At 41.5% G+C, this 14,071-nt stretch overlaps 2 protein-coding genes across 6 annotated transcripts in view; both read left to right on the top strand.

Moving 5' to 3' along the window:
- Positions 1-2,548, top strand: part of larp1b (La ribonucleoprotein 1B) — a 29,808-nt gene extending 27,260 nt beyond the window's left edge. For all 5 annotated transcript variants that reach the window (XM_080850422.1, XM_080850423.1, XM_080850421.1 and 2 more), the window contains 2 exons: positions 156-283; positions 620-2,548. In XM_080850422.1, coding sequence (XP_080706548.1) covers positions 156-283; positions 620-1,045 — 554 coding nt within the window. In that variant the 3' untranslated portion in view covers positions 1,046-2,548. The remainder of the gene's footprint in view (positions 1-155; positions 284-619) is intronic.
- Positions 2,549-3,122: 574 nt separating this feature from the next.
- Positions 3,123-13,426, top strand: pgrmc2 (progesterone receptor membrane component 2). Its single transcript, XM_080849592.1, has 3 exons — positions 3,123-3,483; positions 7,024-7,179; positions 11,442-13,426. Exons 1-3 carry the CDS (start codon positions 3,132-3,134, stop codon positions 11,537-11,539), a joined length of 606 nt encoding a protein of 201 aa, XP_080705718.1. The 5' UTR covers positions 3,123-3,131; the 3' UTR covers positions 11,540-13,426.
- The last annotated feature ends 645 nt before the right edge of the window (positions 13,427-14,071 follow it).

The raw sequence follows: 14,071 nt of genomic DNA, 5'->3' as shown, positions 1-14,071 counted from the left end.
ATATTGCTCTTGGATGTCATCATGGAGGTTGAAGGCACCGCAGTACAGTATCTTAGATAAACAGCTTTTGGTAACATTATGTCTCCAGGTAACAGGTCATCAAAACTGAATTAAAAGTTTAAATGGTGACTTAAATGCCTGTGTTGTGTGTTCAGGCCAGCTGTATGGACTGGAGAAGTTTTGGGCATTTTTGAAGTACTCTCAGATGAAGAAACAACCCATTGATCCAAAACTGCAAGAACATCTCAACAAATTCAAGACTGTTGATGACTTCCGAGTAGTGGTAAGTTGTGTGTGTGTGTGTGTGTGATCATATAAGTAGTTTCCTGTATTTTCTCTCGTGATCTGTTGTTTGTTGGTGATTGTCCTTCTTTATATAGACATTATAAATCAGCCAATGGTTTGTCTTTTTTTTTTCATTTTTACCTTTTTTTTTAACAATTTTATCCACACAACCATGTTTTTTCCCTGGTATATCACATGGGTAAACACAATGTTGAGTTTGTCATACCCAGTGTAGGACCTTATTGATAGTAATCATTTGGTGTGTGTGTGTGTGTGTGTGTGTGTGTGTGTGTGTGTGTGTGTGTGTGTGTGTGTGTGTGTGTGTGCGCGTTAGCCTCCCATGGGAGAGGAAGGAGGCAGGAGGAGACGACACTCATCCTCTGGTGGCGACGAAGGGAGGAGAAGACGACACAACTCCAGTTCATCCAGTTCCAAGCCTGCCCCCGGCATCAAGAACACCAATCAGACCCCAGCTTCTGCAACTGCCAAAACCACCTCTGCCAATCCCAGCTCTGCTCCAGCCACTGCCAAGACCCCGGTGGCCAATGCTTGTGCTGCTCCTGCTGCTGCTGCTGCTGCTGCTCAGGCCGCCAAAGCCTCTTCAGTCAGTCAAAAAACTGTGCCTTCAAACACCAAGACCTCCTCCAGTGAGTCTGCGACCACTCGAGGCGGACCCAAAGACAAGCCCAAGCAGAACACCTCTGATGCCCACCGTAAGGAAGCCGCCAAGCCTAAAGATGGGCAAATGCCAAATAAATGACCTCCCTCCAGGGAACTCTGCCTTAGTTAGTGGTTCTCCACCCAGGGAATTGTGTCTACCTTACCTGTCTCTAGTTAACTCTTTCAGGTAGACTCGGCTTGAGTGCCAGAGCAAATAGAGACATAAGGTTAGCTTTAACTGTCCACACCTTAAGGTTTCAGGTGTGACGAAAGTCAGTAAAGAGTCCCATTATCAACTTGTGTGCTGTTTTTAGGACGTTACCTTTGTGTCAAAGATGATGTTTAGATCACGTCATTGCACAGTACAAACAGTTTTTTTTTTTTTTGTTTTTTTCAAAAATAGGATTTTCAATCAGGCACCAACTGTAAAGATCAGGGGAGGTGATGTTAATCATGTTATTTTTCAACTGTAAAAGTTTACAGAAAATGCATTCCTGCATTGAAGGCATTTGTTGTTACTTTGGAAGGATGCCTTAAACATTTTTAAAAAGGATTTATCAACAGCTACTTAACTCATATCAGGAGACAATTCTCATTAGAAATTGCATTGCCTCTATGTTTGTCGCAATATATGTGTGCCAAGTCAATTATATTACAAGTTAACAACAATCTAATTTCTCTAAAACACCTAAAATGATCCAGGGACATCTCCTTGAGGCTGACACTATATTCACAACATACAGTTTAGTGCGTTCCTTTTTTTAAGGTTTATGAAATATTGTGATAAAATGCTATGTAATCAACAGAAAGAGCAAACAATACAGAAAATCATTTCCTTGACTGTCAAGTTATGCTTGACATAAAATGGTGGAGGTTGATCAACTGAAAAAAAAAGTGTTTCTGAAGCTATGACCCTTATAATCTGAAAAAAAAAGAAAACAAAAACAAAAAAAATCCTATTATGCTGTTTGCATTGTGTGGCTGCTTTTTGGGCAAGGATGTCCTCTTTAGTTAAGACCGAGTTGGTTCGGGATGGAGCTGAGACTGGGGTAGGGTGTCAACATTTTATTGATTTTACTTAAATTAGAAAGTGTCTGTGTACTTGAAGATTTTTTTAAAGAAATTATATCTTTTAAAAAGAGGAATTTTATTTCCACAAAGTTTTGAATTCTATTTGGAAGTCAGATAATTTATTGTTGTTTATTATGTTTTATTTGATCTGAATGACTTAAACAAAAAGGATCATCATTTTTAAGCCTTGCATTTATTTGAATTGTAGAAGCATTAGAAACCGTACATGGTGCATCCTCTTCAATTGTGTGTTTGCTTTCTCTAGCAGGGAGATAGTCTCATATGCTTTCTGTCTTTAAGAGTCTAAAAGTCCTGAATGTAACATATTTAGTCATGAAAAACTGTACATAAAACTTAATTCGAAACAGCTTTCTTTTGATTTGATAAGTTAATTTTTTTCTTTATCATAGTATTTGTGTGTGTGAGTGTGTGTGTGTGTGTGTGTGTGGCTTTAGTGTTGGTATGCATGTCTTTTTTTTTGTGAACTGTAAAATGTAAAAATGCATATAAAATGATAAAATCCAAACATCTGTTTCATGTGTGGCGTTTGTCTTCAGTTGCACATCTTTCTCGATTCACAAACAAGCAATGAAATAAAATCTAATTGCAAATGTAAAATTCAGAACTACACAACTTTAATCCTCTCAAGATAAATGCAATTAGTGTTCTGTTAAGGAATTATCCAAATCATTTGTAGCTGCACAGGGATCAAACTAAATTGACGACCGATCCTAAACAATGGGGCAGATGGCGTCTTTAAGTGCCAAGATTTGATAAAGTAGGTGTAGTTGATAAAGTAGGTGTAGTTTATTTGAGGGAAAATATTTCGCCATAATATTTATGTGAGGGAAAATATTTGTTTGCAAATTCATCGAGGTCCACTTGCCTAGCCTTCTCATTAATGGATTTGGGTATTTTTGTCCGCCTTCAATTATTATCGCCCCTTTGTTCTAGCGCATGGTCTGTGTTTGTATTGTGTAGGCTGTCAGTTGAACATATCCGGAATTACTACAACTCCCAAGCATGGCGCCATCATGAGCGACGTCGGCCAATAACATTTGAACCACGGTTTGAAGTGGGCGAGTCTGTTGTGTGTAGAAGCGCTATCGTGCAGTATGGCGGACGATGGAGATGGTAGGGGTGGAGCAGCAGACACAAGTGGCGGTGGGCAGGGTACAACAGAGGAGTTGGATCCAGGGCCCAGTCTTGTCGGGATGCTGTTTAATTTCTGTGTTTTAGTTGTAATTGTCGCTATCTGCTATGGAATTTACCGACGGTGGTTTAGGAGACTTATCGGTGCTGACGCGGCCCAGGGAAGCGAGGCCTTGTCTCTGCCTAAGATGAGAAGACGTGATTTCAGTCTGGATCATCTAGGGGAATATGATGGTGTTCAAAACCCCCGGATCCTTATGGCTGTGAACATGAAAGTATTCGACGTTACTACTGGCAAAAAGTTTTATGGTCGTGGTAAGGACTTTTACACCGTACAGTCCAATTTCTTTCAGAAGTGTGTACAATGCTAGTATGCTAGTAATTGTTAGCCAAGTTTAGCTATTCAAGTTATTTTCGAGCTTAGTGACTAGCCAAACACGCTAGCCAACTTCGGCGCTATTTTACGCCGTAACAATATCACAGGTTGAGAGGCCAGTAAAGCTAGCTACTCCACATGCAGGGTCAAATCTGAGATTATTGTCAGTGTAGTTAATTCCAATGGCCACTGTGTGTCGGACACCTTGAGACAACAATATGCTTAATAATTAATTATTTGCATACATTTACGAATATATTTGTTAACAACGCAGCGACTTTCCCTCTCTTTGGAGACACATTTGAAACATTGGAGTGGTTAGCTACTTAGCTTGCTACCTTATAACGTTAGCTACTGCTACCTGATGTTTGCAACGTTAACATTAGCTTGTTGTAAACTAAGCTTATAGAGATATGTCAACTTGACAAACGTTGCTTGCCCGTCATAGCAACAGTTGACATACGGTATTTGTAGCCAATACTTGTATTATTGCGGAGTTGGTGGGTTGTTGTCAAAGTCTTTATGTTTAGTTCACTTTAGTAGCGCATAATGTTACATTTGAAAGCAGAAGTTGACATAAGTGCCTCTAGTTTTGGAAGCAACGCTAGCTTGCTAGCTTACTTGCTTGCTAACCACCGTTTTCCAAGAGTTGACGTTAGACAGGGGCGACACGGATCGCCCTGTCAGATCTTTCAGATGTCGCCACTTGTTTGGTTGGCATATTGTGACCTAAAATAGGAAGGCGGACGAGGCTACCAGAAACGCAATGTCAGTATGCCTGTCAGTAACGGTAGTGAGAAAGACGCTAGCTTGCTACGTCCATTTAAAATTAGTTGACCCACCCACCAACCTCTGTTACATAATGGGCAGAGGGTCTTCATGTGCTTAATCATGGATTTAACATTTTCATGTATTTATTTAGGGAAAGAGGTTTTATGACAGTTCTTGTATAAGAAAATACTTATCAAGCCCTATTCAGCACAAATAGCCGTGACATGAGTGTCCTGTCGCTAACAGTTATGGTTCGGGCATGCCAAGACGGCATGGGCTAGGCTGCGTACATGCACTGAAATAAAGTCGACAGACTTCCTTGACAAAATAAATAAATGTGTTGTCCCAAACGTCGATTGCAGCATGTATTGGAACCACTCACGTCTTTACAAGTCATCTGTGAACAAGTCATGTTGTGACATTGAGGTTAATTTAAGCCAAAGCGAGCTAGGCAATAGGAAGTAACGTCCGCTATGAAACTCGTGCAAGTTTCTCAGATGCGTCAGCTCTCCCGCGACTGTTTGGCGAGCCACGTCGGAGAAATGTTATCTGAATTATCCCAGGCGTTTATGAGAGTGGTGTTGTTACCATAAGCGGAGTTAACCTCTGTCCAGTATCGAACAGATTACTTGACATGGTTTCTGTGTCTTTAGCAAGGTGTGTTTTCCTTTCTAAACAGAGTAGGTCTGCGTAAAAGTCAAAGTGAACCATCTGGTTTCTCAACGTGAGAAATGTCTCCATGCCACAATACACAAGGGAGCCAGGCTAAACTCAGCTGCTTTGCCACAAGCAGATCATATGATGAAACAACACATTAAAATAACCTAGGCCTGTGTGCTTCTGCTTCTACTAGCACCCCTTTTAAAGTTACAGCTGTTCCACAGCACATTACTCGAAAGAAACACAAGCTAGTTACTGAGATTATTTTTGGTCAGTGCTAGTTAAGGTAAGTTGATTGACAGATCAACAGTAGTCACATTATGGAGGAGTTCTGCCAAAGACAGCTGTTTAGGTGCAGTCAGGCAGCTCTCCAGTTGACTGTCAAGAATCTGTTTCAGGTACTAATTACTGATGTGCCCGAAGCCCTTAAACAGACACATGGAGCAGGTTTTTGGCCAAAGGGTGGGGCATCCTGACCTGGCTCCAGTCCAGCTGTTTTGGGTTGTCTGTGTTTATAAGAGCCATCCTATGCAGCAAGGAGTGCTAACCTGCATTCTTAACATGGTCATGTGAGGCTGTAGGTGTTCCTTTTTACTGGTTGGTCGTAAATCCAAAAGTTTGAACTGCCATGTCACACCTTTTGGAGAGAAGGGGAGAGTGTCAAGAACATTCTTGAACTTTTTCTTTTTTTACTTTATAACTATTCCGTTGTTTTTAGTGAAATTCCTACTTGGCTTTGGCATTTCTAGCAATACTATCAGTATCGCTGGGAACTATTCCACTAATTGAACACCGTATTCCGTTTTATCCGTAAGACTCATGGATTTTCAACATCGCTTATGTGTCACAACCGGATTTCCACACTCAACACCATAGCATACTAATTACAAATCACTGCCGTGTTCTTCTTGTGCGGCCCACTGTGTCGATATTAAGCAGGTCTGCACCGTCATCACTGAATACATAGACCTGTTTATGAAATGCTGTGCAAATGTAACAATATGCTTGCATGTTGTTTTTTTGTGTCTGTGGGCTGTGGGGATGGTTCATAGATTTCAGTTACTGATCTTACAGATTTCGGTCATGTTAACAGGTATGACACATACACACACACACACACACATACACACACACAAACACAAAGAGAGACACATTCAAGCTTTACCCTGAGTTTACACTGCACCTCGTTTCTGTTTATTTTTTGAAGGAGTTCTACACAGAACTTTTTGATGGCTGTTCTAGTCTTTGACTTTTCATGCTTCTTTTGTTTGTTCGGCATCATCTAAGTCTCACAACTCTACTTTCTTGCCCAAAGAGAGTCAACATAGATGTGAGCAGGGTGGGAAATTTACATATTTTTGGGGGTCAACATTTGTCCTTCATCAGCGATTCCCATCTACGGATGGACAACACCAATGTCGTTTCACTTATTTGACGAGGATTCATGCTCCTTTTTATATTGTGCTAAATAACAAGTATAATGTTAATATAATGTCCATATGTCAAAATTTGGGTTTTCAAACCTCTTGCCCCACCAGTAGCCACTGGTCTTCCAACTGGCGCCACTTCAACTTAAAATTGTGAAAGGCTCTCTATAGAGCCAGTGTTGTCTGTTCTGGGTTACTGTAGAAACATGACGGCCTCCATAGAAGATGACCTACTCCCATGTAGATATGAAGGGCTCATTCTAAGCTAATGAAAACAAGGATTTGTAGTAAAGTAGTCATACACTAATAACAAACATACAAACATAATTATAAATACTATATTCCATTTCTGCTTATAGACCCCCCTAATTTCTACACATTGATGACCGTGGTATGAACTTTGATATTTTTTTTTTTAATGAATATTCAAAAATGATGACCCATCCCTAGTACCTGACCACCTCAGCTGGGTGGAGTCATGCAAAGCTAACAGTGAGTTTGCTTTGTGTGAACAGTACAGAAATTGGTGTGGAGTCAAGTTACCATTCATTCACCCTCTCTCATCTTTCTCTCCCTTTCTCTCTCCATAAACTGCATACTTATGCTGTCAACCCCCTGCAGATGGGCCATACGGCATCTTTGCTGGTCGGGATGCATCTCGAGGCCTGGCAACCTTCTGCCTGGAGAAGAACGCGTTGCGAGACGAGTATGATGACCTGTCAGACCTCAATGCCGTGCAGATGGAGAGCGTCAGGGAGTGGGAGATGCAGTTCATGGGTGAGGAGGACTCTTGAGGCATATCCCAGCATGCATCAGTCAGAGAGAACTGCCACATATGCAGCCCCCCACACACTAATCTCCCTCAGACCACTCACAGAGCATTCCCTGTTGACTCCTAGGCTGCATTCTCACACACAAGTATCATATAAGTAAATACATACACACACACACACGTCCCCCGTCACCCTGAACTAGGGATGCAAATGATTAATCGACTTTAGATTAATTGTCGATTAAGAGGTTGCTCGATCAAAATGTATTAATCACGATTAATCGCTAGAGGGCGCTAGCGCGAGAGACCGGTTGAAAACAAAATGAAGCGAGCGAAAAGAAGTGCGGTGTGGGACCACTTCAACATTGTTAATTCAGGCAAAGAAGTCAAATGTTCTCTGTTTAATGCGGTATTGAAATACAATAGTTCCACTAGCTCACTCAGTTATCATTTGAACACCGTGCATGCTGCTGTCCTGCATGGCACCACCAGTTCACCTGATCAACCTAAAATCACAGCTACACTGTATTATACCTTCTCTCGCTTACTGCCGCGAGGTTAGCTATTAGTTCGTTAGCGGGCTAGCTCACTGAGACTTCATAGAGTTAGCTACCTAGCTCGTTAGCGGGCTAGCTCACCTTGCTATGAATATGAATATCTCTGTGTACTCCCGTGCTAACGTGTGCCCGCGAGTTTGGCTCATGAGAGTAAGTAAGTAAGAGTTGAGTTGGCTATTTAGCTTGATAGCGGACTAGCTCACTCAGGCTTAATGATATTATATACCTAGCTCGTTAGCGGGCTAGCTTACCTTTGCCTGATGGCTTGCCATTAAGAATGTAACTACTCTATCCCTCACTACCGTGAGTGTTGGCTATTTAGCTTGTAATAGCCTAGATGCAGTTTCTTCATAATCTATAGGCTCAATAATATTCTGTTTGGCTCTCTATTTAATTTCTTCTATTGTTTTTTTTTTTATGTCTGTTTCAAATGCAAGAACTGAGCCAGTCCATAATTTATTTCTTTGTTTTAAATTAAAGAATGTATTTTGTTATACCATAAAAAAACTTTTCTGCTTTCTTTTCCTAATGCATAATTACTTGAGGAATGTATAATAGAATAGAATTATCAGAATGTAATGTAATATAATAACTCAACTATTTAGCTGATATTTGTAAAGGCCCTATTGAAACACTGAAACTCAGGTGAAAAACGCCGCTTATCAATTAATCGAAAGTCGATCGATAAGATTATCAACTAATGATTAATGAATTAATCGATAATTTGCATCCCTACCCTGAACATATAACACTTACTCTTACAGACATACAGTGGTGGCCAAAATTATTAGAACACTAGACATATTTAAGAGTTTTCAGTTGTTTTTGTTGAATTGGCCATTAAAATACCCTAAAAACTAATTCAATATGTACAAAGTCATCATTATGCTCTATTAATCATAGAATAGAGCCATCATAATGAGATTTAGGTCATTTTCCGTACAGAAACAAGCTAGGCCTATTTCACTGTCAATGTCACACAATCATGTTCCTGCACAGAAGAAGCCAAATTACTTGTGTAATCATTGTCAGGTGTTATTGTGGTTAAATTGATGTTGATGCAAGAGTCTTAGGACACAGCTTGGCGATTCTTTTGAATGTACAAGGCCTATCCTGCTCATTAAGTGATTGGTAACATCATGGTTTTGTCACTGAGACCACTCCACCAAATGCTATAGATTCAAAGCCTCTAGAAGCAGTCTCGAAGCACATGTTGCTCTTTGAACATGGCTAAGGTGAAGAAGGAGCTAACGAGTGAGCAACGGGTTCGAATAAAGGCTTTTTTTGATGCTGGCTGGAGTTACTGCCCCATAGCCAAGGACTTGAGATGCAGTCCCAGCACTGTAAAGTACACTTTAGACCACCATGGCACCAGAACTGAAAGGAGGGAGGTTTCAAAAAGAAACTCTCAGACACACAAGTGAAGCATCTCAAAATTCTCAGTCTTCAGGACCGAAGAAAGACTTTACAAGAACTGTGTGACGAGATCAACATCACAATGACTAATGGTGCAACAGTGTCTTCAAGAACTGTCCGTCGGAAACTGGAAGAAGAAGGACTTTTTGGCAGAATAGCAGCAAAGAAACATTACTGAAAGAGAACAATTGAGTGTAACGCCTGAAATGTGCAAAAGAACACAAGAAATGGACAAATAAAGATTGGTTTAAGTGTTGTGTACTGATGAGTCCAGGTTTGAATAGTTTGGCAACAAGCAAAGCGTGTATGTTCCACGAAGTGAGGGGGAGAGATATAAAAATTAGTGTCTCTTGCCAACAGTTAAACAAGGAGGGGGTAGTATTATAGTGTGGGGTGCAATTTAAGCCTCAGGAACAGGTGACTTTGGCTAATTTGATGGCATCATGGATACAAAAGTATACCACAACATTCTGTTGAGGCACGGAGTTCCTTCTTGGAGACGTCTTATTGGGCCTGGATTTATTCTCCAAGAGGACAATGACCCTAAACATTATTTTAACTATTGCCGGATCTACCGGCGACAAGGAATCTGCTGGAACATTGAAAATTATGGACCGGCCCTCTCAAAGTCCGGACTTCAAACCCATCAAGCAAATTCGGGGCAAGTTGGAAAATAAACTCGACAGATCTACTGTAAATTCCAAGGAAAGCTTTTGGCTTGAGTTGCAGAAGGCATGGGATAACATTATTGTTGAAGTTCTGAAGAAATATATTGACTCTATGCTAGAGAGATGTGCTGCTGTAATTGCTGCAAAAGGTGGACGTACCACATATTAAAGTTAAAAGTGGATAAAAACAGTAGGAATCACTTCATCTGATATTTGTTGTGCTCAGAACAGCCATCTGCATGTTTCATGAACATTATGAAATTAAATCATGTTTTGGAGGCAAAAAAAAGGTAATTATTCTCAGATCTGTCAGGTGTTCTAATAATTTTGGCCACCACTGTACATACACGCACTCTTACAGAAACACATTCAATCAGCTGATGCTGGAATGGAGCCAGATCTGGCCCAAATTCATTCTAGACACACACACACTCACGCACACACACACACACACACACACACGCACTCACACACAGAGGCTGTAGTCCATACCCCGGCCAGGGTACTCTCGCAGCAGCCCCCAATGTGCCCAGAGGAGCAGATAAGAAAAGGCCCGTCATCATGTTCCTGCTCCTACTGATTGCATTGTTCCATGCTTGTCATCGCCCCTCTCGTTTGCTGTCACAGTTTTCACACTACAGAAGGAGGCCGGCTTGCATTCAACTGGCAAGATTAGTTTGCCTACAGCAATCGGTAACACCTGTCAATTGATTCTGAGAAATGACAGGAGGTGAACTTACTAGTGAAACCAGGCGACAACAGTTGACAACGGCTATCTTTAAACTGAATGGGATTGACTCCAGCTGCCAGCATCTGACAGTCCACAACGTAACGTTAAAATTCACACCTATAAAATTGCTCACAATCAAATGTATTAACATTGGCCTTAAATCCCCTATAAAATTTAGTTTTGTTCTTTGTGGCAAACATTCAGCATTATCATCATCACAGAGTTGTGTAATACTCTTGAGATCCTTTCTGAAGCCTAGGGAAGGTTTATGGCGACTGATGTTTGTATTACCATGAAGCATGAGGTTGGGCACACTAAGACACCTACGTTTGAACGCGCATGTTAAATAGAGCGTGTGATACAAGGCTTTTTGGGGGGGGAGTGTGTGGTCCTGTAGAGTAGTAGCTTCAACACATTTGTGTTTTGTATTGACGTCTTGGGGCGTGTGTCCATGTAGTTTTTCTCTGGCAGGAGAGCGATGACGGGGCACTGGGGAGCATCTCAGAAAGTGCTACCATGCTGCTTTGTTTGTTTCTATAACAACAATATCTTGACAACAAATCACCAACTTCATTGTATTACTAGCATTGTCCGGTTCTGATCACACCAGTGCCCTCAAGTCAAGAGATTTTCAAGTGCTTGGACCGGCTGAAAAAAAAAAGACACTGGGCGAAGCTTTTTCTCTCTAGGCGTCCGCATGTGTCCTCATACGCTCTGTCCTCATTGGGAACACTTGAAAAAAAGACACTGGCGCTGAGAAAAAAGCACTGTATGGACGCACGCCCATATTCTCTACTTAACCCAAGGTCCTTTTGCAAAATATGGCTACGTAGAGTTGTGTTGTTTATCAGTGCCGTCTAATGTATGTTCTGTTTGTTTATGCTCTGATTCTGTAGAGAAATATGACTACGTGGGCCGTCTGCTGAAGCCTGGGGACGAACCATCAGAATACACAGACGAGGAGGACGTCAAGGATCACACAAAGCACGAGTGACCAACCTGCCACACTCGCCCACCCCATGACCAAAGCCTGGGCTCAAGCAGCTGTCTCCACCCTCTGGCCATCTTCCCACGCGCACACACACACACACACACACACACACACACACACACACACACACACACACACACAACAAGCGCATCAGGCTCCACATGTGGTCTGCTGTACAACTGCACTGGCTCAGCTCTACATGTGCACAGCAGCATCTTGCCCCCCCCCCCCACCTCTCTGTCACAAACCTCTATCTTCTCATCCCTTTTTTTCTGTGGCTGTGGATCTTCTCCTTCTAGTCTCCTGACCTCACTTCTACTCCCCCAGTATCTATCTCTCTCTCTCTCTCTCACTGCACCTAAATCCTTGTACGCAAGAGCCAAGCTGCTTTGGGACCGAATCAACCAACTGGTGTGGGCCAGGATGATGTGTGTGCGTGAGAGGGTGGGGAGGGGGTCTTTCAGAAGGCTGCAGGTTTGGGGGTTTGGGTATCGGACTGAAATGTTGGGGATTCGGGGGAAAAAAGGAACAAAAGAAAACACACATACATTCACGTTAACAAAAAACACAGTCCCCCGTCCCCCCCTCTCTCTCTCTCTTTTGTTTTTGCGGATGTCACTGTTTGTACCACAGTTCTTGCTAAGCCTTATAATAGTATAAAAACACTGGACAGGATGGTAGGGAGGGGGTGGGAGCTCTGACCAGTCAGTCCTCGGTTTTTCACAGGGTCCTTTTCTCTGTTGTTAATTGTTCACTTGTGTTCTTTTTTTTATATAACAATGATTATCATTATCTGTTTGAGCACCCATCTCACTAGCCTCTGAGCAATCAGTTCTCACACTTGCCCGCCACCTGTGGGACACGTCCCTGTTTTATTCTGACGAATGAGAGAGAGGCAAGTACGATATATTAACCAATCGAAAGGCCAGCTGAGCCATGACCTATCTAAAGCCGAGCGGAAAAGGAATGGGGGTTTTAACCATAGGTTTTGTATTGTATGTACTTCCAATGACAGTTTGTCACTATGTGATTGTATAAATAAGAAAAGGAGGAAATACTAGATTGTAATTTTTTTCTTTTTGTTTGTTTGTTTGTTTTGGAGGGTGGTTTGGGGATTGTTGCCATTAAACTACTTTTTGAATCACAATAATCTGAATGGCTGGTTCGGGGAATAAAAGGGAAGGTCAGTCTGTTGACAGGTCTAATCATTTGACTGTTTACATGCCAGTCCGCGGAGGCCCCTACCACAAATGGTCTGAGTATTAATTGTGCCTTATTTTCTTTTTTTTTCTACTACTAAAGTACTGAGCAGTCGAGGATTCAAAAAAGACAAAGGGGAAAAAGGAGACAAATGTAACATCCACATTGAAAAAAAAAAAAAAAAGAATGACAATGATATCCCCGTTATGTTTTTTTTTTTTTTTTAATTAATGTGGCGGTATTGTAGACAAAAAGAAAGAATGCAATCATTATCCATAATTATATCCAGGCTAAAAAGGCATGCTTGTGTCTGTGCACAAACAGACAACAAAGACTTTCCTTCGTCACAACCTTGTATATAGACTTTACAAAACTATTCAGTGTTACTGCCATATTTATGTAGTTGATGAGCTCCATGTACTACTGTGTTGTATTGGCCAAAAGCTCCATGCTTTATCTTCTGTTTTCTTGTCTTTTCCTCCTCTCTGGTTTTAAGATCTCTGCTAAGGCTTTTTTTTAAGTGTGGGGGAACCACGAAATGAACGTGTAAAAGTGTTTTTTGAGGAATGGGAGGCTAGGTGGTTGGTGACAGTTTAGGGGGGGTGGAGAGGGCTGACAATACAAACAAAACGATAGTCAATTCTGTAAATATGTGTATCATTTTATTAAAGCATGTGCAGCCATGTGACCTGCTGGGTTCCCAAGTCATTGTATTTAAAATGTTGGGTTTGTGCGCGTACGATATAGGGAAAAGGAAGTGTTAATGCATAAATAAATAAACGGATTTGGTTAATAATGGTGTTAGTTACAGTTTCTCTTGATTTGGGGGTAGATAGCCACAGAGAGCTAAACTTTTGTCTATTTCCCTGGATTTCTCTCCCATGCACACTTGAGAAGTGATACCCATCCCTTGCCTCTCCCTAATGGTTTCCTTGACCATGACTTGGAGACATGAAAAAAGAGCAGCGTACTTCTGAAGAGGGCAAATCTGAGCAGTGTAACGTATCCAGAGCTGTTTTTTTCCCAGTGTTGGGACACCTTTTCCTGCTCTCGCACCGTCTATCGGCTCGGCCTGGTAGAGTCAAAGGAATCTTACAACCATGTAACAGTTTTTTGGAAGGTCAGTGGGAATTCATTCCTGGGACCGCTCACTGTAATCATGCATGGCTTGTCCAGTTGGCTGACGTTGGCCATTGCTTGACATCTTGTAGATGGCTGCAACTGTTTGAAGGGATTATTTATGTTAACTGGCCCACTTTTTATTTGTAACCTCCATTGTTATTAATCATCTCTCACAACATGGCATGATGCTACTAAATATCACACCTTCATAGC

This window comes from Sprattus sprattus (genome assembly GCF_963457725.1).
Source record: "Sprattus sprattus genome assembly, chromosome: 13".
Taxonomy (NCBI): domain Eukaryota; kingdom Metazoa; phylum Chordata; class Actinopteri; order Clupeiformes; family Clupeidae; genus Sprattus; species Sprattus sprattus.
This window is presented reverse-complemented; position numbering and strand designations above follow the sequence as displayed.